Raw genomic sequence first — 26,111 nt, 5'->3', positions numbered from 1 at the left:
ATGATATGTGGCATTTGCCTCTGCAACATATTTTGTATCTCTTTCCTTTTAATTGTTTCTATTCAACTCATATTTTGGAGTTGCGATGGAATATATCCTTAAAATCCGCTTCCACAAAATAAATTTATATTAAATTTTTTAATATCAACCTATCCTATATAGTCATAATTCAATTGAAATTCATTTGGATTGATTTGTCATTTTTCAAATTTAATAGTAGTGTAAAAGGGAATTCACTTTGATCTTCTATGAGATTCTATAACATCGTTTGGCCGAACCTACTAAATTAAAGGCATTTGGACATGATTTAATTGAATTTGAAACCTCAACAAAGTCGTTCAGACATAACCTTTTGGTTATTAGATTTTTTTCGAAAAATATCTCACTTAATTAACACAATCATTTATTGAAGCAGTAATAAATAGTAAATTGCTTCTTATTTTTAAAAATGTCAAACATTTTGAAATAAGTTTAATTTGTCAAAAAGACTAGTAATATTTAGAACATAAATAATAATTACGTATATTAAATGGTCTAAACAAAAATCCATACACCAAGAATGTAACACTAGACCAAAATTATAAAATAAAGTGAAACAAACAACAATACATGTAAACTCCAACATATGAACACAAATAAGTGCTTTTAAGCAAGCATCAAAGAAGCACAAATTACAAGAAAAAATGAAATTCCACTCCATGTAAATTTGTTTACTCCATTGCTGCCATTGTTTCCTCCTGGCGTGACTATAAATTATTTCATCAAAAAAAATTATTAGAAAAATATGTGAATTATGGAAGCTCTTCTAGTCTAGATATATAAATAGAAAGTTTATATGACATACTTGATTAGAGCAAAATTTAAACGAGAAAGATTTGATTTTACCATCGTATACTAAAAACAAAGTAAAAATATATATTCATATAGTAAAATTCTATCGTTATACAGTGTTAATACCAAACTAAAGAAGGCAAGATCTGTGTATCTTTTACACATACATTTATCTGTTAAATTATTTGATTTGGTGTAAATATTGAGTACGGATAAGTGGTTACTTAAAAACGCTATAAGAATTTATGGTCTTAAACATATCATGACACTTGTATAATACACATTTTCAAAAGTTTTATTTTAAAATTATACATATCTAATAAAATTATATCACATAAACTGAAATGAGAAAAGAATATTTAATTGCATATTATATATTTCTTTAGTGAACCAAAAGAAAAAACTTTTTTTCTTATTTTCTTGTCCAACATTTGATATGAGTAATGACTATTATTAATCATTAGTAGAACTTAGAACATTATTGAAAAGTTGAACAAGTAATTGAATACAGCTATTATGTCATTTTCAATATTGGTGTCCCAAAATTATATTAATTGAATCAAAGACCAAATCAATAGTCCAATTTTGAAGCAATTTAATTAACCATAAGTACTAAATATCTCATTGACTATAAAAAGGGACAGTGTTCCATCATCAATCAATAAATAAGAAATAAATTTTGATATATATTTGCCTTGTTTGGGATAATTAATTAATGAATATTTATTATTATTAGTAAGAAATAGAAAATAAAAAAATAATTTATTTTTAGTTACCTGGGGGTGGCAAGCCTTCAGAACTTGGACCTGGAGCACCACCTATATATAAACAAAAACAACTGATTAAAACACCAATAAAGCAGTATATCTAAATATATGCGATGAGATGAATATGTTTTCTTCATTTTTTTTACTAAAAAAATTCAAGTTTAAATAGAAAAAATTCTAATAAGAAGCATTTTTTCCCTTTACTTGTGTTAGGGCCTGTTTGGATTGACTTATAAGCCAAAAGCCATAAGCCATAAGTTAGGATTTCTAACTTATGGCTTTTGGCTTATTTTTGTTATTTTGGCTTTAAAATAAGTGTTTATAAGCACTTTTTAACTTTACTCAAACACTTCAAAATTGCTTAAAAGCTATTTTGGCTTAAAAGCACCTAAAATAAGCCAATCCAAATGGGCACTTGTACGATACAAATTCAAATTAGTCAAACTTCCGTATGAATAACAAAATTCAAGTTAGTCAGACTTTCATATGAATAATAAAGCCCGATTAATTTTGTCAAATATGGTGTATTCTATTCGAACTCATCAAGTCTTGTTGAGCTATGTGAAATGACTAAATTACGTTGAATTTAAAATTTTGATGACGAACAAATATGACATATATTATATAAAAATAATAATATTCTTAACAAGTTTTAAATAAAAAACTAATAGTTTTTATGTTTGACAAATAACAACTACGAAAGAATTAGATCTTTTTCATGTTTACCAAAAAACTGAGTTACAATTCTATGCATGAAGTAAGTAAAAACACTTAATTCAAGATGAAAATTTTATTATATTCACACAAAATAAAAGAACTTTGAAATTGAAAAATCTAGTAACGCAAGTAAATCAAAATTTATGTCAGGTAAGACTCAACTAAAAGTAAAGTGTTTTCCCATCAGAAACCTTTTATGTTCCTATAGAACTCGAACTCAAACTCAAACTCAAAACTTGTACAGGATAACGGAATCTCATCACATTCAGAGCCAAAAAAATAAGATAAATTTAGTTAATTAAAGTGAAAAAAGAAGATGATGAAATACCTGTAGTACAAGCATTAAGATCACCAGAAATATTACAAGCCTTAGGAAGTGCAAGTGCTTGAGTAATATTAATACCAAGTGAAGGCAACAAAGTTGGATTTTCATACAATTTACACAAACAATCTAAATCATTTGTTATTGCTTCTCTCAATGGATCACAACACTCCGCAGGGGGACTCGATGCGTTAAGGTAAGGCGCACATGGCACTAATTTCGAGGCACACGACGGCGGCGTTGTTTGCGCATCTGACGCAATTATCGCCGCCGTCAACGCCATCGAAATTAAAACAAACATTTTTGAAGAAAACATCCTTGCTTTTTTTTCTTTTTCACTTGTAACTTAATTTGGTTGTTTTCTTATTGTTGTTGTGTTGGAAATGTTTATTGGTATACTTATATAGGAGTGGTTGGTTTGGGTTTCTTTTACTAGTCAAAATATTTGTCTAAGTTTTCATATGTATATTCTTTTAAGAAAATACTTCCTCCGTTTTAAAATAAGTGGAAAAAACAAGTCTCAAATCAATAAGTATCATTTTAGGACACTATATTTCATTTTCTTAATAGTGTTCAGTTTTTAAGAGACGTTTATTAAATAAGGATAATTTAGTAAACTACATAGATTTTTTAATAAATGTAATTTTTGCTAAGATAACACTTATTTTAAAATAGAGAGAGTAATAGTTATTTAACTATTTTGTCCTTATTTATATCTTAATATATAATATAAGATCTTTTCAAAAACAATTATGATTGAGGAATAAAATGGAAAAATAACAATTAGCTTTGTCTTTTAACTTCTAAATAACAAGTATTTTGAGATATAATAATTTTCACAATTTAACATTATACGAAGGATAATTTCCGAAGTGTTATATTTGCATAAATCCGCCTAATGCTTTCTCATTTAATAGGTTTTGTGCCATACAAATAAAATTAATCGAGTTTTAATGCAATATGATACGAGGTATTTATCGAATTCAACTTTAGTGCAAAGTCTTCGGTCTTCTACATGCATTTGGTCGATATATCATATATAGCACGTCAAGTTAATTTATTTATGAAACTCAAATAGACTTTTCATAAGAAAAAGATAAAACAATCATTTTTGTTGGTTTGTTAATATATGTTTTTATCACCATACTTCTGCGTACTTTCACTATAGAAGAAAAAAGGAAATTATTTTATTTATTGATTAAACAAAACTTTAAAATATAAAAAGCAAAACAAAAAAAAAATGGTTTCGATATGGACACGTATTTTCTAGAATATTTCTTGTTCTATTTTTTTTTCTATTTGTGTTTTTCTAGAAGGATAACCTGGAATAAGAGAATTTTCGTGTATTGTTTTTAATATAACTATTTGATATTCAATATTTACTAATTTCATTAATTTAAATTTATATTTCTTAGGGTCCATTACAAGAAAAAGACTTGTAACTATTGTATAATTTTCATACAAAATTATGCAATGATAGTTTGAAATGTAGGTGTGAACAGTACTTAAAGAAGGACTCGGTTAGGTACTTGACTTGGTCAACTACATGGTATGATATTCTTTCTTATATTTGTTCGATATTTATTTTGGGATCTAACTAATTCAAATTCCTATTAATTTTTTTTAGGTTGGTAGATAATATAATTAATTATTCTTTATCAAAAACAATTCATACTCAAAAGTTAAATTTAAATTTTTTAATTAATAATAAAAAAGTATTTATCATTCCGCAACCGTGATTTTTGATGGTGTGAATGGTATGATATGTTGACTTGAAAAGTAGTATACTCACTATAATAAGATAATATCTAAGAAAGTGAAAGGAAATTATTGTTGCTTTAGTGTCTTGTTTTCCTTGGAGACTTGCAATTATTTCTAGCCTTCACACCTTCAACTTCTTGCTTTTACTTTCTTTTATTATACTAGAGTAATAATTAATTAAAAACAAAACAGGTTTGCAAATTACATACAATAATAAAGGAGAAATTAATTTAATTACCCTTTCATTAAAAAAAATATAGCCTATGTATATATAAGTATAGTCGTGTATAGTTAATGTAATAACTCATATACACCGATTAGGAGTTGTTAATATGTTTAGTCGTTCTGATTAGTTTACGCGCACTTTCATATATAATCTAATCACGGAATATCTATAGTGGTATACAACCAATATACATAAATGACAATTTTATCCATCAAAACTTAAAAGTATAAAAATAATTAAAATACTAGATAAAGTAATAACACTTGAATTGATTTTTGTTTGTTTGACCAAGCTATTGATACCTAAACTTTTCGAAGCTTCTCATAATTGACTTGTTAGGCCAGCCAAGAAACATGTAGTTTTAATTAGACTATGGTACTATTTTAGTACTATTGATTTTAAAAAACACGATTATTAATTATTAATGTGATCATAGAGCCTAGAGGTTTTGAATTTGTCATTAAATTTAGTAAAAAATACACAAATTTTATAGTTTTAAGTGCTAATTACATCTTATCCCAACTCTTTTCTAAATTATCAAAATCCCTTAAATTATTTAAGGATTTCGGATACATGCATCACTCAACGTCCCGATACATTACCTTGTTGATACAAGACATACTTGTATACATCGCTCAACATCCCAATACATCGCGTCCCGATACATTATCTTTGTTGATACAAGACACACTTATCTCGATACATCATGTTTCAATACATTGCGTAAGAGTGATGTACCCAAGAATAGGAGAGAGAGGAAAATATGGATTTTATATATATATATATAGGGGTGTACATGGCCGGGTTGGTTCGGGTTTTTCAAATATCAAACCAAACCATTTGTGTCGGATTTTTAAATTTATAAATCAAACCAAATCAATAAAACTCGGGTTTTTCAACCTCGGATTTTTTTGGGTTTTTTCAGGTTTTTCGGGTTTTTCCGGTAAAGTATTCATACAAACATATAATTTACTTGTACTTCAAATATTTCTTTAGTCCTACCAAAATACAACTATCTAAGATGTTTCTTAAAAATATAACACAATATGATATGATTAATGACACTAAAATATCCAAAAAAAAGTAATAATAATGAAATCGCGTAAAACAAATATTGCAAATTAACAAGTCATAAGTAAAATGATTAAAAGAACAAATATTCAATATTATTGTCATTCTTAGTGTTGAATTGATTTTCTTTTTGCATTAGTATTAATTTGATTTTGATTTAAGCTTTATTATAATTACCAACATATGTGGACTATAATCTTTATTGGCCCATTTATAATTCTAAGTTTCAAACTTGAATTAATATATTAAAAGATAAAAACTATGGAAAAGTATAAGAAATATTTAAAAATTATATCAAAGTAAATATTTTTATGTATAAAATAAAATTTTAAAATTATATATATAAATTCGGGTTGGATTGGTCTCGGGTTGGTTTTTTTAGTTAAAACCAAACCAACTCAAATATAGTCGGTTTTTTTTTTCAAAACCAAACCAAGTCAAACCAAACCACTAGTCGGGTTTTTTTTTTGGGTTGACTCGATTTGCGGTTTGGTTTGATTTTCGGTTCGATTTTGTACACCCCTATATATATATATATAAGGATTCGATTAAATTTAAATTTAAATTTAAAAAAATTATATTTAGAAATAAAATATGTTCTAACAAAGACAATTCTATACACCGTTTATTCATGAAAATAAAGTTTATAATACTTGAAATTAATTAATGATTAGTTGCTTCTTAAGATTAGTGTTACAGTTGTATTTCAAAAAGCGAGGCACAGACCTTATTAATTTAATATAGGGACACTTAACATTTCTTGTCCTTTATTTATTTGTAGATTTTAATTTCGATTCTTCTGATATATAATTAAAAATACTTAATTTTTTAATTTATTTAAATTAGCATTTTTTGTTCCTTTTAGATAGAAAAATATGTTGGATTTAGATTGTTTTAAGAATTATATTATCTTTAAAAATATAGTATAAAATCAACTTAATACATGTTTAATTAAACATTTTAATGGTTAATATATAAATCATTAATTTCAAAAGATTTACAAACGGAGGAAGCAAAAGTGCACCTTGCATATGGAATTTATCGATATTTGAGGGACTACAACCTTAATTATGAATATTTTAAATTTGGAAAAAGAAAATAATATATCTTCTTTAAATTTCACACTAATTTCGATTTATGAGATTGGTCAAAGCTTCCCTTCAAGATTTTGTCAATCTTGTGTTTAAATTTTTTGCAGGTACTTAATATTTTATAAGATTAGTTTAATTATTTAATTAATTTGCCTACTTCAGAGTTGACTACTAGCTAGTAACACTTGTTGGTTTATTTTTTGTTTAATCATTTGATATTCGTAATTCGCTCGTTCGACTAATGTAAATTCATACAATAACAATTCTTAATATTGTGAGTGCCGTTAGTGAATAGCAAAATGACGTCTTTTTTTCAAGAAAAGTAAAAGAGAAAGAAAATGAAAAAACATAAGAAAAAATTAATATATAGTATAAAAATAAGAAAAAACATGAATTATCAAATTTATATAGTGTAATTTTTCAATAATGAAATATCGATAAATGCCAATTGGACAAGAGTTGTGCCACTAGGTTAGTGCTTCTTAAAATTAATTATTTCATAGGGAAAAAAATAATAATTTTAGTTTCAATCTCTATTAGACAATGCACGTTATTTTATAGATAGATATTTATTACGTTACATTAAACTTTGTTACATGTCTATCTAAATTTTAGTTGTTGATAAGCTTAAGCCAAAAAGAATAAAAGTAAAATAAAATTGTGAAGCTTCCTTCACATCTGCAATTGTATCGAAAAATGTCTTATTCTAGCTGGATTAAATTATAAAAACTCGAAAATCAAAAAGAAATAATAATTTAAATGTCAAACCTAAATGGTCATGATCAATATAGATTGTAATAGGACGGTTCAGGATTCTTTCATTCTTAATGATCGAGTTTGAGCTCATGATAATAACAAACAAACAAAAAAATTGTTGAAAGCAATAAGTTGAGAAATGAGTCCTACAATAAACTAATTCCAATTTAACTAGAGATCTCAAGTTTGCTCCATTTACTGTTACACGATACAATTTTTTCAATAAAGGGGAGATTTTGAATTCTCTTCCTTGATTATGGCTTCTCCACTAGGCACTAATTAAAGTATATTAAATTGATTCATTACAAAAAAATGTCAATTTGTCTAAGGTAAAACCCTAGGTAATAACTCTTTTCAACTCTATATAAAGCTTATTCTCCACTAGGCACTAAATAAAATATTTTAATTGATTCATTACAAAACAATGTCAATTTGTATTAGGTAAAACCCTAACTAATAACTCTTTTCAACTCAATATAAAGCTTCCCCTTGGAATAGGATCTTGCACACACTCCACTTGAGTAAACTCATTTCAAAATTTCCAAAACAGGATACATGGCCAACCTTACTCTTCACTTCTTATTAATTTTCTTGTCCTACCATTGTTTTCTCGCAATATACTGAGTCTGTCACGTCTCAAACTCAAAACACTACGAATTTCATCGTAACCTCATGCAAAACAACTCTATACCCTACCATATGTGTTCAATCTCTCTCTGCCTACGCAAACACCATTCAACTAAACGATCAAGAACTAGCTCATGCAGCATTAACGGTGAGCTTATCGAAGGCTAAAATTGCTTCAACATACATTTCAAAGCTCACAAGAATGAGGGGCTTAAAGCCAAGAGAATTACAAGCTGCTAAAGATTGTTCATTCAACATGAATGATTGTGTTTATCAACTTGAACGATCGATCCCCGAGCTAGTGCAAAGTGGTAAATTAGCATCAAGAAGAGATGAATTTACTTGGCATGTTAGTAATGCTCAGACTTGGATTAGTGCTGCACTTACTGATCAAAATACTTGTCTTGATATGATTAATAATCCTTCTATGGATAGAAAAATTAAGGATTCAATTAGGGTTTGGGTTTTTGTTGCTTCACAAGTTACTAGTAATGCACTTGCTTTGGTTTATCAATTTGCAGAGAAACACTCATAAACTAAGTTGTTCGGACTATCCAAAAATGTTATCGCACTCGTGTCCGATCCTTCAAAAATACACTATTTTTGGAGGATTCGACACACACCTGTCGGCATTTTTGAAGAGTCTGAACAACATAGCTCATAAATTAGTGTCATCTTGCTAGCTAGTTTTTGGTATGTATTTTTAGGTGTTTAAAATAATTTTATAGATAAACAGTTATGTGTACGTACGTATGAATGTATTGAAATTGATAATAAGTAGTTGATATGTTTGGTTACAAAGTGTTGATAAGCACATTTTTTGCTAAATGACCATAATATCCTTGAAATTATTTACAAAAATAACAATATTATTATCGTAATTAGTAATAATAATCGTACATCAGTGGCAGTCAAAAATTTGTATAAGGAGATTCAAAAAAATATGAAAGACCACTATACTTCTAATTTAATTTATATCATGCTTTTCTACGTACGTGCACATTATGACTTTATGATGGCCCCTTAGTTACATGTGACTCCGTCCCTACTTGTAATATTTATTATTATTTTTCAAATCAAAACGTTTAATTTGAATTTCAAGAACACGACTCTCTTTTCTAACGATGGAATATTAAAAAAAGAACCATACATCATGATTTGGATAAAAATATCAAGGTTATTAATAACGTTGTCTATTGATTAGTTTAACCATTAATTTTTACCTACTCTAAAACTAAAAATGACTCGTTTGACATTATGCAAGTTGCATGATAAATAAATATTTAATACACATCAGCTTGAATCTGTTTTGACTTCATTAATTCAATTTATATCATATAGAGATATAATTAAGTAAATTAATATCTACGTAATTAGTTTCTAATAGTTTAAATTATAAGACGAGGAGCTCACATCAAGTTGTTTTAGTGAAGACTTTAAAGTTAAATTTTGCTGGGATATCATGATTTTTACATCTTTTGAGTTAGGTGGATTTTCACGTAAACAGTATATGTTTTTTAATTTTATCCGCACTTTACAGTTATAAATTTTCTAAACCAAAAACTCCTATAATAGCATATTCTTTCAAAGGCAGCTAAATTAAAAATATGATATGACTCAATTCACCTCTCTTGAGTTATATATATATTCACTCAAATTAACTAAAGTCTTTTCTTTCCTTTGTTTCTACGCGTTTGATATTTGTTTTGAGGTCCAATTAATTGGAATTTGCACAAAGAAGTTTCACTTTGAAGGATATTGTGCTTCGGAGAAAAAGACGATTTCATTTATATATTTTTTTAAAACAAGAATAAATGATAAAATGAAATAGTACATGCAAAAAGAGAAAAAAAAAGTATGATAAAATGAAATAGCACATTCATTATTATTTTTATTTCTTTTGAAACCTCGGAATAACCCGCCGCCGTTATAACCATATTCATTATTTTTGATAGAGTATTTTTCGTTATCTGACTTTTCACCTTGTTGGGGTTTTCGAGCGTAAGGGATAGGTAGTGTGTTGGATCCATGTTACATATGTTCAATAATGTATGAATATTGTGTGATGGGCTTAAGGGTAATATGGGCCAACAAATATTTCTCATATGGTCTAACTCATGGGTCATTTGCACTTTTGTCCCCAATTTTGTACTGTTCTTTAATTTATGTCACTCGTAATAAATAATTTTTTTATGAGATGTTAATTTATATTCTTATTTCGTAATATATCATAAGTTATAGTAAATCATTAGGTATAAGTTCATTGGTTAAAGCGCAAAAAGTAAAGATTCAACCATTTAAAGTGCAAAAATTAAAGATCAGACCAGACCAGAGAAAAACGTACAATTTTATGCTAATTCACATATCAACATAGAATAGGATAATTTAAGAGAATAATCTAGAGGTGGTTGATCGTGAACTTTTGATCTTGTTTTTTTCTTTTTTTTTGGTGAGTTAACTTTCAAGTTTAACAAGTTTTGACCTTGAAAGTTTGCCTACGCCGAAAGTTCAAGACTACACATTTTCAAAGTTATTAAGTGTAATTTCCTTAAAAAAACATTGTTATTCAATAAAAAGTTATTTCTAATAGATCATCGACTTAAAAAAAAAGTTTCAAAACAGACTTGCAACAATTATTACTACTATTAAAATTTAAACTCATAAGGCAAAAAGAAGTAAATAAACAACTAATACGGCGTGGATGATGGATCAAGTTTTAATTAGTTTGATAATTAGCTATAAAGATGTGAAATCTCATCTAAATAATTTTATTTTGCAGTCAACCATATGTATATATAAAATTTCATTAGTTGTGTTTATTTTCAACAAATTGAAGACTTAATAACAATATAGTATTTGTAGTTTACAGAGTCTTTAACGAAGATTAATTAATGAGTTGTCATTGCTTGTTAATACAGTCTATCTAATTTCAAAGATCAACTTGACTATCAAGGCAACTTGTGTTTATATACTTACTCCCCTCTCAAATTATTTGTCATGTTTCTCTCTTACATGCGATAAAAGTTTATCAAAAACAATTTATTACCTCATAAAGGTAAAAACAAAGTCTGCGTACAATCTCACCATCTCAAACCTCACTCGTTGGATTACACTAGGTATGTTATTATTGTTGTGTTTCTCTTTTACAAATCTTTTAAGAAAACATTAATTAGAATATTACCTTTTTAACTAACTAACTATTATTATTATTATTAGGTCTTTTTTTCATTATTTTATCTCAAATTACAAGTACAAAATTAAGTCAACTCTAGCTGTATCAATTGAATAAAGTGTCAGCTAACATTAAATGTTTACATCTTTGATCAGAAGCATGATCCAATCTGCTAAGCTCTCTAACATGTACATTTACGTGTTATAATTTGAATTTTATAATTTTAACCATGAATTCTGATATAGAATTATTATTTTTTTAAATAGAATTATATATTTGAAAACTACATTAAAAAAATAAAATAAGTCACAAAAATTAATAATGTAAAAAAATTGAAGTAAAAAAAATAATTCATCATAATAATTCAAAATACCGTCATATAAATTGAGACAGAGTGAGTAATTGTTTTATTCTTGGGATTTGAGATCTGTCTTAGTGCTTTTTTTATATAATTTTTTTTGTCATTGAAAATCTTTGACAAATCATTTGCTTAATTATTGGATTTATTATCTTATAGGATCCAATTTCCAGCTATGCCAATTTTTTCAAGTATAAATACACATCAAAACCATACGACTTATGATCATCAATAATATAAATTCTCTTATATATAATTGTCAGACTTTGGCAAAAATGATGAATAAAAGGCAGAATCTCACTGCTTTATTCTTTTTCATTTTTATTCTTTTAAATTCTTCTTCTTCTTCTTTTATGACAAATAATCATCATGATGAATTAGTGATGAATATTGAGATTAAAGAGGAAAAAGGGTGTGTTAAAGCTTGTATTCTTGAAAATGAGTGTAAAAATGAGAAAAGTGATTATTACGTGTATCATGTTTGTATTGATATATGTATTAAGAGTTGTAGAGGATATGGAAAAGAATTGCTTAGACATACTATTATATGAATATTGTAACGTACAAATTTTTATATTATCAGTGTATTTTAAGTATTGTCTATGCAAGGAATAGTGTAACGATCTTTATATATATAAAGTGTAACAAATTTTACGTTAAAGATTATAGGCTCATAGAGTAAAATCAGAATTATTATGTCATTTAAAGTGAAGAGTAATTTAGCTTTGCATAACTTTACCAACTATAAAAGTGAAACTAAATGCAGCTCAAACATGTATTCATTTTACGAGACGAATAGCAATGCCTATGAACAAAATAGTACAGATTATCAAGACGAAGAACAATGTCTTGCGTAATCTGTACTATTTTATCTAGGAACACTGTACATTGTTGTTCAAAATAGTACAGATTATCAAGACGAATAGCAATACCAGAGAAAGAAAACTATGTGCAACAACACATCTAATTCATCAAAAGTGAAAAAAATAGTTTCAAGAGCTATAGATGGACCATATCAAATAATTTGGCTATTTACGTATTATTTGACTTGAAGAATTCCTGCACTAATCAGCTTCTTGATTTTGTTCATGACAAGGGGGTTCTTCATATGTTCCTGAGCAGCTTTTGGGTTCTCCTGGAAATCAGCTAGTACCTGCTCGTGAACACGACAACATTCAGATCACAAAAGGAAATACAATCGGTATTACCAGGGAAAAGGTTCAAATATACCCCTCTACCGTACATGATATCTTTATTGTACATCCTGTTATACTTTAGGCATTGCCTTTGAGGAATCTCTGGAATGGACAAGGCGAAGTCCACGTGTCAAAAATACTTCGAGAGAAAGATCCAAATTTACCCCTCTACTTTTGACACTGGTTTAAAAGTACCTTGGCAATATATTTTAGGTTGGAGCTCCATCAGGAACAGGGTATGAATGACTCTAAAGTATAATGGAGGATAAGTTGAGATTTTTAGTACATGAGAGGGGTATTTTGATCTCCCTTAATCCATATTGAAGTCTAGAGAAACATCTATTCAGGATCAAATTTTATTTTACCTGTCCCATTACTGGATCGGTTAGAATGTTCTGAATTTCTGGGTCCTGCATTCCTTTGGCCTGCAGAAGTATATGAAAATGCATGTAAGCATATAAAAGTTGTCCACGAGTAGAGCAAGATCATGGTATCATGGGAAGAAATTAAACCTGTCTCTCTTTGAGCTCCTCTGGAGTTAGATCGCCACGTGATGCCTTTTTCATTTGTTCTACACATCTGCAAAAAGGAGAACCACCATTCAAGTAACTAAATAAATCTATAGCACGCGTCACAATCAACTCCTGAATTAGAATCTTGCTCACAAAATCAACTCATCTAGGGCAACAACAGAACATCAAACTAAGTCAAGCTTCAATAAAAAAAAAAACTGAATGGATTCTTGTGGGAAGATGGACATAAGGTGTCCACAAATAACGAAGCAATATCGAAGAAAATTCAGGTTAAAAATAAGATAAAAGTATTAGAAATATTTCTTTACCTCCTTACACCATCTAGCAGTTCTTGATTTTGAGGATCATACTTCAACCCCGCTTGGTAAGTTTCCATGGCTTTTTCGTATTCTTTCATAAAGAACTGAACAGCACCCTTTCTAGTGTAACCCTTTGCAAACGTTGGATCAAGCTCGATGCACTTCTCTGCATCTTTAAGGCCCTCGGGCAGTGCACCTAATTTTGTGTAGCAGGCAGCCCTGTTGCTGTATGTCTAACATAAAGAACAAGACATATGCATCAATAATAGTTTCTAACAAAGGAATAGACAAATTCACTAGATTCTACAGAGGAACAGAAGATGGATGAAGGCAATACCCTTGGATCTTTAGGATTCCTCCTTAACGATTCTGTATAACGCGAAACTGCCTCTGGATACTTCTGCTCTTTGAAAAACCGGTTACCTGTAATCAAAGCAAAGAAAGTTAATAAACAAATAAAGAAAGGATACAACTAAGAAAAAGCCGTAACAGCAAGAGAGGTACCTTTCTCACGCTCCTCATCTGCTACTTGTGGATCAAAATACTCTTGTTGTTCCAATTCTTTCTTCGCCTTCTCAGCCCCATTGCGTTTTTTCAGTGTCTCAGGGTTACGATGTTCAGTAAGAGCTTTCTGGAAAGTTTCAATTGCAGGTTCATAATCCTTTGAAATTTTTGCCATCTTCACAAGGGCAGTTCCCTTTCGAGTCAGAGCCCTTGCAATCATCTTATAGTCTGATCTGAGCTCCCTCCCCCTTTCAACAGCTTTGTCACAATCTTTCATGCAATCCTCATACTGAAATTAAGACAAACTAAAATAAGGAAGAGGTCTGATGGACTATTCATGACTTGAATAAAACCCATGCAGAAGGATACACAAGTTTATCATAGCACCACATCAGCGGAATGATACATTTCTAAACCCTCCATGCCATAGTGGAAAAAAGAGGATCAAATGAAATGCAATTATACATCACAACAGAGATGGAAACAAATCCTAAACAAAACAATTAACTCATATGCTTACTCGGAAACTCCTCTTCCTCCGCCCTGAACTTGTCTTCCCTTTATTTTAATAAACTAGTAGTGGTCTTAGATGATCACAAATCACCAAGTAGAACTTGTTACATTTTCTCCTAAAGTTAGTTTTAAGCTCATTTCAAAGTATATTAAACAAGAATAGATAGACAAGGCAGAACAAACGAGACCTGACCAAAAAAATCAATTAGTAAACCACTAATTCTTTTACAGAATTCATCGACATTTCATATATTTTTCATGCAATAGGATCTAGATTACTGCACTACCAAAAAAACTAATTTAATTAGAAAAGGCACATATATTCCTTTTTAGTTTTTAATGCACAACCAAAAAAGTAACTGAATTACAATGCACAATAGATTGGACAGGGAGTTATTCCTTTTTAATTTCAGTCTCCTACTCTCTATCCCTCTATTCATATTTTTACTCAACCCAGTTTTCCTCTTATTTTACAATCTGCATCAAAATCTAATTATGCAAACATACTCTTGGGTATCTACCTATTTTCTTATCGGTGCTCTTCATAGCTACTTCGAAAGATAGTAGCACAAAAAGACAAATAAGAGAGCTCATTACCACTATCTTTATGTATGCAACAATTCCTTTATCAATGAGAAAAGCAACAAACTTTTCTAGAAGTATCAAATTTATACGAGCTTAGCATTCTATATGAGCTCACATTACCAGTTCCAAGCCCGAATTAAATCTAGAGGAGAGTCACACATAGTCTTACCCCGCTAAAACTAGTCAATTCATAATTGCATTGGGACCTAATCTCCTAGGAATATATTGCTTGAACATAACTAGTTTGTTTGAGGCATAGTAGTTGTTGTGTCAAATACGCAGCGTTAGAATAGCAGGATTTCTTCAAACAGATCATCATCATGCTCAAAATAAGGAAATAAGAAAAACAATCAACTACCAAGGGTTTGACTAGTAGTTAATCAAGTGAGTTACAACCACGAGGTCTCCGGTTCGAAACTCATGTGAGGCAAAAAATACTACTCCCTCAATTCCATTTCAATTTATTTATCTTACTTTTATTTTTAACCCGTTTCAAAGTTCTTTATTTCTTAAACTCCATGTCAAGTAGAAGAAACCAGACAAACAAATTGAGAAGTGTGAACATTGGCCTGGATACCACGGTTAGCAAACAAACAAACAAAAACCAAGGAACTCCATAAACATACATTATATTATAACAGTGTAAAGAGTTCTACGTTATACCTTTCCCATCTCCAAGAACACAGCAGCACGGTTAGTAAGAAAAGAAATATCAGCATCATCCAGCTCAATTGCCTTACTATAAAGCTGAACTGCATTCTCAAAATCCTTCTTCTTATACGCCGCATTACCCGCCTCCTTCTCCTTCAGCGCCAACACTTTCCTCTCCTTCAACTCCTTCTCCTCCTCTGACACTTCCACTGGTTCGGGCTGAGGTACGGGTTGTGCCTTGTACCCGGCCCGTTTCTCCTCTTTCACGGGCTCACTCTCTGCCCGTCTTTTTCTCTCCGGTGAACCTCCCGGCATCTTCACACCCTCCTCTGGCGTCCTAGTATCCCATTTCATCCCTAACAAAACTCCGAACGCTTGCATTACTCTCTGATCCTTCATATAAAAATTCAAATTGTTTGGATTCTTCTGTATATCCTGCATCATTCTTACAAAATCCGGTTGTTGCAAATACGTTCGGGTCCTCGGGTCACTTGTCAACTTAGCCCACATATCCGGCCCGGAAAATGCATCACCAAACGAACTACTCGGACCTCTACCTCGACCCTGACCCGACTGAGCATCCGAAAGCCCGGATTTCAACCCTTCATTATTAGGATCAATTTTCAAACCCTTTCTATACGCTAAAACGGCGTCGTTATAGTTATTCAAGCCTACATAAGCAGCTCCAACCCGAGAATAACCTTTAGACCAATCCGGTTTCAGTTCAACGGTTTTCTCAGCGTCAATTAAGGCTTCGGAGAATTTGTTCAAGGAAGCGTAAACTGCTGATCGGTTAGAGTAGAGAACGTGATTGTTAGGGGAGAGATTGATTGCTTCAGTGAAGTGTCGCACGGCGTCGGTGAAGTTACCGGCTGCGAATGCAGCGTTGCCTTTGGACTTAGATTCCTCGGCGGCGGCGGCCATTGTTGTTTTTCTCCGGCGAGTTGTTGGTTTGTTCGTTCTTGTTCTAGAGATTCCTTGTAACTGCACGGAAAGAAGATGAATTAGGGGATTATATAGGGAGGTGGGGAGGGGGGAGGGGGTTGAAGGATGGCATTCGCGGCACATTTTAGGAGTACATTTTTTTTAAAAAATAAAAAAATATCTACACAAAAAGCCGTATATTCAAATATTTACTTTGTTTCGATTTATATGATATATATTTTTTTCATATATTATATCTATTTTTATATGTTTAATGAACTAAAATAATTATATGTTGAAATAATAATTTGAAATTATTATAGGAATTCTAAGTTGTGTAGTATTTGTTATTTACTTATATCTAGTTACGATTTATTTTTCTTAATCTTGATATCAAATGACGTGTTGGTATTAAGAAGGAAGGTATATTCTGACCCGAAAAGGAAGCTATTCTGTTGCACAAAGCTACCAAGCTTTGCAGGGAACTTTGCCTAAAATGCAACAAGTATGGAGTGCAGTATAATGCTATCCAAGTAGCGCATTATAGTTTGGTTGGCATAACAAGAAAGGTTGCTCACAAATGAAAGGTTAGTATACCTAAACATTTCCATTGATACCAAACAATGTTGCTAATGTGAGGAGGACTAAGAAGAGACACAATTACACCTGTTTGCAGAATGTCGATATGTATATGAATTTAAGAGTAAATTGAGTAGTTGGCTAGGGATAGAAATACAATGTAAATGAGTGTGTTGCATACTTCAATGGATCAAGAGAAGAAGGTGGAAGCACTTTCAAAAGGAGATAATAGCACCAGTATGGGGGACAATGATCTACTACACGTCACAGTCAAGGAATTTTACCAAAATATGCGATTACACAAATATAGAAGAAAATACGTGAGAGAGTATACATGTTACAAAGTACAAAGAGAGTTCATAGATGTCAAAGGTTGATTTTGCAACTTATGTAATTAAATGTTTGTTTTCTCGAGATCTAGTGGTTATGAGGTATCCTTAGAAGATGGCTGAAAACACTAGAGGCTCCTTAGGGTGTAATATTTGTTTGGTATGGTAATATTTCACATTTTATCACCCAAAAAAAAGAGAGAAATAATAAAATTTAACTCTTTAAGTTTACGAATAAAAAGCAGAAAATAGTCCTTGTCTTTAAATATGTTAAGTAGCAAAAAAAAAAATGGTCGCAACACAAAATTAGCAACGCACACCCGTAAGACAAAATTAGCAACGCACAAGTAATGTGTTATACGATATAATTTAGTTCCTATAAAATTTATATCAGTTCGTTTTAAGAACCAACAATGTTAAACTTGTTGTATGCAAATTAAATACTCCCTCCATTTCATTTGTGAGACAATGTACATTCATGAAGAAAAACATTCAAGAACATAATTTAAACTATATTTTTCATTATTACCTTTTTGTTTATTCCCAAGTTATTCTTAAAAATAAAAATAGTCATTACTTAAAATGTAAAACTTCATTAAAGGGAAAAACAAATATGAAAAAAAATTCAAACATTTATTTTGAACTTTATACAATAAAAAAAAATCCAAAATTTACTTATTATGGAATAGAAGGAGTAATACACAATTTATTCTAAATAAAGTAGAGTGATTATTTTGAATAAAGATTATCGATTTGAGGGACAAAAATTAACGACGAGGAAAATTCATGCAAAAATTTGAGTAGTTAAGAGCCCATAATACAAAGAGGCCCATAATATTGGCCCACATAGACCCATTAGCATCTTCTTCTTCCTGCAAGATCCATTTCCAGAAAAAAATTAAGAAAAATTAAAGCTCGCATCGCCAAACAGCACCTACCTCTGTCGAAGTCTTGAAACAGTGGACGGAATCGAATTGTATGTATTCCTTTTTCTTCTTACTCTCTCTGTAATTTTACGAAACTCATTTTTTTTTCCCATTGAATATCGTCCGAGTTATACTTAATTGTTTTGAGCTGTTTTCAGAGCATGTTTAATCATATTTTTTGAGGTAAACTTGATTTTTAACTCTTAAACTTGGATGAATTGCTTACTTTTTGTATTTTGTTAGAACCCAAAATTACAATTTTATTGATAGATTTCTAATCTAATACTCCCTCTGTCCCAATTTAGTTTGATTGGGCATGTAGTTTATGGAAGTAAAGAAAGATCTTTTCAATTTTAGTGGTCTTAAACTTGCCACGTAGAAGGTTAAAATATAGAATGAGAGGATTCTTTTTCAAGCTAATGAAAAAGGAAAGTTAGATACTTAAATTGGGACGACGTGAGTACTATCTTCTGTTGCATTCTTGTAATTTGTTGTCCATTGATGTTTTTTGGAGTTATTTCTTTTGCAATTGCTGAATTTGTATAATTTTTGTATATGAGTGATTAGGAACCTGATTACTGACCTCTTTGTAGGACAAAATATGATTTTTTTGAAAGGGTTTGAATCCCTGGACACTATAACTAACCTGTTTGGAATTAGTCGAAGTGTGCCAAGCTAGCATGGACACCAATGTGACACCACGGTTATCAAAGAAAAGATGAATTTTTTGAAAATGTACAATAGATCAAATTCATTTCTGTGATGCTCCTTTAGTCGGTACTGATGTGAGAATAACATTTAAGAATCAGTGTATTTGGAATGGTGTTGCAAAGATTGTAATTTTCTTAGGAATGTTACCTGCCATTTTATGTGATTTTGTAGGGTTCTGTTAGTCTTCGAAAAACTTGAAGAATGTTCTTTGTTTACAGTGATCCTTTACGGATGTAGCCTAAGTAATGGGTGTACATTAGAGATGTCTGTGACCAAAAGCTTTTGTCACGCTATTCCACTTGAATATATAACTGCCTGTTCCACGTAAGATGGTTTTTATTAGTAGATTATACATTTTTTTTGTTTTTGATAAAGATTACACCTTTCCATTTTCTTTATATAATCTAACAAAATAAATTTGAAGTCCACTACCAGTAAGCTAAGCAAGTTGTACACCATGTTATTTCTAATAAGAGCGGAGTATTTTTTGACAAAACCGCTTTTAGTTCAGCTAGCTGCGCTTATGAGGTCAACCCTTGGTGCTCTGCCTTGTGCCAACACATGAAGGGCAACGAGTAAAACTGTAAGAGCAGTACAATCATAAGCACACTTTAAAGCTTTGCCTTTCCAAGGCAGATCAACTAGCCAGACCTCAATAGAATACCTGGAAATAGCAGCTACATGCTTGAACTGATGTAGGAAAACTACTTAATATTCACTTCAGAGTGATGAATGAAGCCACTAGAAATGTATTGGAGCACTAAGTGTTGAGCATTAAGCTTTGCTTTCTTTTTTTACATTTCTGCTTGATCTCTCCATTAATGTTTCAATGAATGTTTCTTAATTTTTTTATCAGAAGGAATAGTTTAGAAATAGTCTACCTAACGTTGAGCCAATACATTTTAAGCTTTCTTAGAACAGAATTTGCATTTCATCTTGTGTCCTCTAGGCTCTGAACTTTATTGAACTTACTCATTTTTGTCATCTTTAGAATTAGTATTACTCATAGTGTTGCTCCATTGCTTAAAGTGCCGGAGCAATGCGAAACGATGGTTTACAATTCTAATAATGTGAAATGAAGCAATTTGTAAGAGACACTGTAAGTCATAAAGTGATCCAAGCGAGAACCAGTCACTTCTGTGAATGTAAATTTACGGGCCTTTTGCTACATTTGTACTCAGACTCCTATCTTTGTTGTCTTCTTCATCATCTTATTTTTCTAGCTTGCAATGGCTCTTCTATTTTTCTGTATCTCTGTATCTGCTGAGTTGCTTCTTACTTCGTTTTCTTTTATGATGACTTTTTGTTCTTTTGATGTGTGGCCCTTCTCTTCTCTGCTTCTTCTGCTTCAAGCCTTTTTTCATTTTCTTCTTCTACTATCGATTGTTTTCAATAATTCTTTTTATTCTTTCTTGTCTGCTCTTTATTTCGGTATATCTCTGATTCTTGATTTATAAGTTGATTGATAAGAAGATAAGCAATGACAGTTGCAACTTAAGTTGATATTAGTGCAGTGGTCAAGGCAATCAAATATGAATATTGAACGCTGCAAATCTATTATTTTACTCGTGAAACCTACCCTTACAGAGTCCAATCTATTTGTCTTCAGCTGTGCACTTCAGTAGTGGAAGGTTGACAATAGACTCTATTATATTATATTCATTTCTTAAGCGAGAAACAAGAATAATGCTGAATCCTGTTTGTTGTCTACCATCTATTGGTAAACAAAAAATTACAAAATGAGAGAGGTTTCCAGAACTTCTTGGAACATTGTATCAGAAAAAGGTGTCCAAAAGCACAAATGTCTTGTTATATCCGTGTATTGTGTCCTCCATGTCAAGCCAAGTTAATTTGTATGTATGAGGATAGGTACTCAATCCATTCTATTTATCCTTCCATTTTGTTTCCTGTTGCTAAAAAAGGATATGGCTGTCTTAAGTTTCCCTGCTCCAATGCATTCCCTAGCATTAGTTGTTTCATCTGCAATTGATGCTATGTTGTTGATTTCTACACTCATGTTTGTGACTGTAGGAAACTACACTTGGGATTGAAATGAATGGTGTTTCTTCGTCCGGTGGTATAAGAGGTGCTTTATCCTATTGTGTGCAGCAAGTACGACGTTATGATTATCATCACTACCTCTGCCTTCTTGAACTTCCAGCAAACATGCGGAAGGCTGCATTTGCGCTCCGAGCTTTCAATGTCGAGACATCCCGAGCTATGGATGTTGCATCTGATCCCAAAATTGGTCTTATGCGCTTGCTGTGGTGGCAAGAAGCTTTGGACAAGATCTATTCAAACAAGGTGATTGAGCATCCAGTAGCTCAGGCCCTCACTTCTGTGGTATCTGAACACAAGGTTAGCAAAAGTTGGCTGAAACGAGCTGTGGAATCCCGAATAAATGATGCGAATAGAGAAAATAATGATATTCCACAAACTATCGAAGAATTGGAGCGATATGCTGAGGACACAACATCAACTATTCTGTACTCTACACTTCAAGCAGGTGGTATTAAATCCACAGCAGCAGACCATGCTGCTTCACATATTGGTAAGGCAAGTGGACTCCTTTTGTTGCTTAAATCACTGCCATACCATGCTAGTCGAAACCATCAGTTTTCATATATACCAGCCAAGGTGGCTGAGAAACATGGATTGTTGGTTCACCAAAGTGGTCAGTCAGAGATCAAAAAGGACTCGCGTGAGGCCCTTTGTGATGCAGTTTTTGAAATGGCATCTGTAGCTAATGCACATCTGCAGAAGGCTCGACAATTGGCAGAAAGTGTGCCAGCTGAAGCTCGTCCTGTGCTTTTGCCTGCTGTGCCTGCCCAAGTCATTTTAGATTCTTTGGCTCGGGTGCAGTTTGATGTGTATGATCCACGGCTGGCACAAGGAATCTTAGGGGCTCCCCCGCTGTTGTTTCAGTTGAAACTAAAATGGTATTCATGGAGGGGCAAATATTGACTACCCTTTTTCATCCCTTTATAGAGTATGCGTGTTGCTAACCACTGACTGACAATGAGTAATTGAATCCTTACATGAATAAATTGATGTTTCTTTGGTTGATCCTGCTGGTGTTTCGTCCATACGCGCAAAGAGAAGAACATAAGCTACACGTGTTTGGATAAATTTCTGCAAGTACTTTGGCCGTCTGGTTTTGACAGTCATGTTTCACTCTGGGTTGAGGCTTTTCGAGTTTGTTTTTAACCATATTGCTTGAAGTGCTCGGTTTTGTCTGAGAAGCACAGCCAGAAAATCACAAGAAGCAATTGGATATTTTTTGGTAAGCCACATCTATTAACCATTCAAGCTTTGTTTAATAGTGTCATCTCTATCATCTTCATCTTAGCTTACGAGTTTTGAACTCCGGCAAGTGTAATGTGGACTTTGAATCTAATTCGACTTCAAAGCTAGCTCATGATACGAGAATTTCCCAAGACCATACGAGGTGTCCAGTTCCACATCTCACAAACCAATGTAGGATAACTTAACCAAATGTCTTTTGTGATACATTTTGAGCAGTGGACGCCTAGCGTGGAAAGGCATGTAAGGTCCAAATATGGATAATGCATGTCAAAGTTTGGACAACCATTTCTTGTTAATCAAGAATTTTAGTAGTAAAAAACTGTATCTCTTCACTGCATACTATTTTTTTTGGATTCCAGGCCAGTTTGTGTGTATCTCGACTAACTTTACGGGATACCTATTACCTCCCACCAACAACGATAATGCTTTTTTATCTCTACTGGAATTTGAACATGAGACTTGATGTTTACTATTGTGAACATGACTATTCAAAAGTGATGATTTTTTTTTAAAAAAAATGTATTTATTCTTATCATTGCCATGTAGCATACTAGTGGTGAATTATAAGAACAGAATTAGCAGACATAAAATTATATATGATGATGTTATTTCATGATTGAGTAATTGACAGCTTGAATTGGATAATCTTTATTAGTGAAAAGCATCAAAACTTTTGTTTTTTTTCCATTCTTATCTTTATCTTTTAGCATATTTGAGGTTGATAAAACAAGTATATGGTAGAGTAAATGAAAGGAAAATAGTACAATATCGATAATCAAGGGGTAGTCTAGTGATCAATGAAATAATCAAAGTCGTTGGAAACAAACATACACTATGAGTATCCATGCACCTAAGTTTTAGTAGACTGAATTATCGATCGGGTGCATATATTGGTAGGAGAGATGGTTTACTGGGTGAAATAATTAAGACAAGCAATATGGTTGTAACTTGTAAGGATAGTATTACTGTATTAGATATGAATTCAGACGAACTTAATAGCTTTTGCTTAAAACTTGTATTGTTATTTCGTTTAATTTATGATCTTACTTAGAAAGCTATTAGTATATTATCCTACTACATTTAATTTTTAACCATCATTTGTATATTACAATTATGTTAAACGACTCTTCAAATATTTATCCTAAAGATATAACAATGATTTATTTGAAGGATTTAAGAGTTCCAACTGCCAACATATACTCTTGTACAAATAAAAAAAAATTATGAAAGGGCAAATACAATAACTAAATTACATCTTCTCAAACTCGACATCCTTTTTCCGAGTGTGATAAAAGAAACTAACGGACTGATCACTAAATAAATAAAATATATACAAATTCCAACATGATCAAATAGTCAAAGACGAATCTAATAAGTAGTAAATGTAATCACATACATTACTCTTCTCAAACTCGACATCCTTTTTCCGAATGCAATAAAAGAAAACTGATCACTAAATAAATATAAATATATACAAATCCAAACATGATCAAACCGTCAAAGACGAATCTAATAAATAGTGAATGTAATCACAATACATTACTTTCTTCAAATACACGCAAATTAAAAAAGCTATACTTTTAAATTTTGGATTCGCTTCGCCTCCACGACAACTTCCACCGCCACTAGTTGGCGGCAATTCTTGATAATTCTTTACTTTCTTCTACGCACATAAGTTAAGTTAAAAATGTACTTTCAAATCTAAGATTCACCCCTAATCACAATTCACCAGTACTTACACCTTTCACGACAACTTCCATCGCCACCCATGACAGAAATTCATTACTTTCTTCTACACTCATAACATATTAAAACAATGTACTTCTAGATCTTAGATTCAATTCTGATCACAACTCACCAGTACTTATACCTCCACCTCCACCTCTCGCGACAACTCCCACCACCACCCGTGGCTGCGATTCTCGATTGAACGTTCTCGAATTCGGATATCCGACAAGGGATTTGGATCCCACCCGAATGATTGAACCCATAAACCATTTCAGCCTCTCTCAACAAATCAACAAACAAAGGGTGATTAAAGTAAATCACAGGCACTAAAACTCTACATGCAACATCTTCTTTTTCACCAACATACACAGCCAAATGACCCTTTGGTATTTGGTTCTCATCCATCAATTCTGACCCGACCCGAATATAACCCGACCTGGTTTTGCAAAATTGACACTTTTAACCCCATGCTTCAACAAATTTCCAAAATTACATAGCTTTGAAATTGCTTTTGTTGCACAATTGGAAGATCCCAAATGTTTGTAGCTGATTTTTCCCTTTTTTCTCCTATGAATAAACAATTTGAAAACTCTCACAAGTCTCCTTCCAAGCCTAAATCCTCTAACTTTCATCATTTTTTTTTCCGATAATCGAATCGATAAATAAATTATAAGTTTTTATTGTCAAATCAAAATACCTTTTTATAATATTTCTCTATAAGAACTGACGCTTTCTAACTCTGAAGATCTTTGCCCGAGATCAAACGTCTCAACTTTTTTTTTGATGGAGACAGAATCAATCTATATCGTCTGACTTTTTTACCTTTCTATGAAGATCTTTACCTCGAGATAAAACGTACTTTTTCTTCTTTGAACTTCACTATGAGAACTGGCGCTTTCTAACTCTTTAAGAAAATCTTCGCCCCCAGATAAAAAGTATCAAAACTTTTCTTTGACTAAAACATGTAACATGGGAATTCGTTACTGTGTCTCAGTATGAGAACTGACGCTTTCTAACTCTCTATGAAGATTTTCTCCTGGAGATCAAAAGAACAAAAAAAAGTATTTGTTGAATTCTTGAAATTGGCTATAATGTCATAGAGGATTTCAAGAAATTGTAACTGACATTGCTAGGGGTGATTTTGGTCATATTTTGAAAATTGAAATGGAGTTTATAATATTGCTAAAACTAGTGTTTGTTTGTGTTTTTGATTTTTGGGACAGTTTGGCTTTTTTGTAGAGTACAAATGATGATGACAAAGACCAACACTAACTATAAATGGGACACAGAAGTACAGCAAGTATTTAGAGAATCTTTATGATAAACTTTGATTTGTTTTGAATTGAGACGTAATTATAATTGTCAGAGATAATTCAAAATAAATAAATAAATAGTAATTACTAAAGAATATTATGTAGTGTATGAAGTTGTTCTTTTCTTAATCAAAATTTTCGGGTTGAGTTCTAGGTACGGAAGATTTCTTGATAGAGAACGTTTTTTTCCGAATGGGATCGTATGCGACACGAATCTGAATTTATCAAACTTCAATACGGATACTGAATATCGAATAAGAAATCAAAAATAAAAATAATATATATATATATATATATTGGTTGGGGTGGGGGGGG

The 26,111-nt window shown here is 31.4% G+C and overlaps 3 protein-coding genes across 4 annotated transcripts; 1 reads left to right on the top strand and 2 right to left on the bottom strand.

Moving 5' to 3' along the window:
- Positions 1 to 506: 506 nt before the first annotated feature.
- On the bottom strand, positions 507 to 3,038 carry LOC102604226 (protein YLS3-like). Its single transcript, XM_006358296.2, has 3 exons — positions 2,644 to 3,038; positions 1,608 to 1,649; positions 507 to 746 (listed from the first exon to the last, which is right to left on the bottom strand). The coding sequence occupies exons 1-3, from the start codon at positions 2,951 to 2,953 to the stop codon at positions 646 to 648; spliced, it is 453 nt and encodes a 150-aa protein (XP_006358358.1). The 5' UTR covers positions 2,954 to 3,038; the 3' UTR covers positions 507 to 645.
- Positions 3,039 to 12,471: 9,433 nt separating this feature from the next.
- On the bottom strand, positions 12,472 to 16,983 carry LOC102603890 (hsp70-Hsp90 organizing protein 3-like). Its single transcript, XM_006358295.2, has 7 exons — positions 15,993 to 16,983; positions 14,232 to 14,520; positions 14,065 to 14,150; positions 13,737 to 13,960; positions 13,408 to 13,474; positions 13,261 to 13,320; positions 12,472 to 12,852 (listed from the first exon to the last, which is right to left on the bottom strand). Exons 1-7 carry the CDS (start codon positions 16,902 to 16,904, stop codon positions 12,739 to 12,741), a joined length of 1,752 nt encoding a protein of 583 aa, XP_006358357.1. The 5' UTR covers positions 16,905 to 16,983; the 3' UTR covers positions 12,472 to 12,738.
- Positions 16,984 to 18,698: 1,715 nt separating this feature from the next.
- Positions 18,699 to 23,234, top strand: LOC102603552 (NADH dehydrogenase (ubiquinone) complex I, assembly factor 6). Of its 2 annotated transcripts, none has more exons than XM_006358294.2 (2): positions 18,699 to 18,788; positions 21,481 to 23,234. In XM_006358294.2, exon 2 carries the CDS (start codon positions 21,502 to 21,504, stop codon positions 22,411 to 22,413), a length of 912 nt encoding a protein of 303 aa, XP_006358356.1. In that variant the 5' UTR covers positions 18,699 to 18,788; positions 21,481 to 21,501; the 3' UTR covers positions 22,414 to 23,234. The 2 variants fall into 2 exon arrangements, with proteins under 2 accessions (XP_006358356.1, XP_015169395.1); XM_015313909.1 differs by lacking the exon at positions 18,699 to 18,788 and adding an exon at positions 18,850 to 18,921.
- Positions 23,235 to 26,111: the final 2,877 nt, after the last annotated feature.

This window comes from Solanum tuberosum, unplaced genomic scaffold (assembly GCF_000226075.1).
Source record: "Solanum tuberosum cultivar DM 1-3 516 R44 unplaced genomic scaffold, SolTub_3.0 scf00273, whole genome shotgun sequence".
Classification (NCBI taxonomy): domain Eukaryota; kingdom Viridiplantae; phylum Streptophyta; class Magnoliopsida; order Solanales; family Solanaceae; genus Solanum; species Solanum tuberosum.
Note: the sequence above shows the minus strand (reverse complement) of the source record. Positions and strands in the feature narration are given on the sequence as shown.

What these genes read in the sequence shown, in the direction of transcription:
- LOC102604226 (XM_006358296.2), bottom strand. Translation starts at nt 2,953, where the DNA reads ATGTTTTCTTCAAAAATGTTTGTTTTAATTTCGATGGCGTTGACGGCG. An exon ending in TCTTAATGCTTGTACTACAG is followed by an intron (nt 1,650 to 2,643) that starts GTATTTCATCAT and finishes GTTTATATATAG; the next exon opens with GTGGTGCTCCAGGTCCAAGT. An exon ending in TGAAGGCTTGCCACCCCCAG is followed by an intron (nt 747 to 1,607) that starts GTAACTAAAAAT and finishes AATAATTTATAG; the next exon opens with TCACGCCAGGAGGAAACAAT.
- LOC102603890 (XM_006358295.2), bottom strand. Translation starts at nt 16,904, where the DNA reads ATGGCCGCCGCCGCCGAGGAATCTAAGTCCAAAGGCAACGCTGCATTC. An exon ending in AGATGAGGAGCGTGAGAAAG is followed by an intron (nt 14,151 to 14,231) that starts GTACCTCTCTTG and finishes CTTTGATTACAG; the next exon opens with GTAACCGGTTTTTCAAAGAG. An exon ending in CTGCTAGATGGTGTAAGGAG is followed by an intron (nt 13,475 to 13,736) that starts GTAAAGAAATAT and finishes TCCTTTTTGCAG; the next exon opens with ATGTGTAGAACAAATGAAAA.
- LOC102603552 (XM_006358294.2), top strand. Translation starts at nt 21,502, where the DNA reads ATGAATGGTGTTTCTTCGTCCGGTGGTATAAGAGGTGCTTTATCCTAT.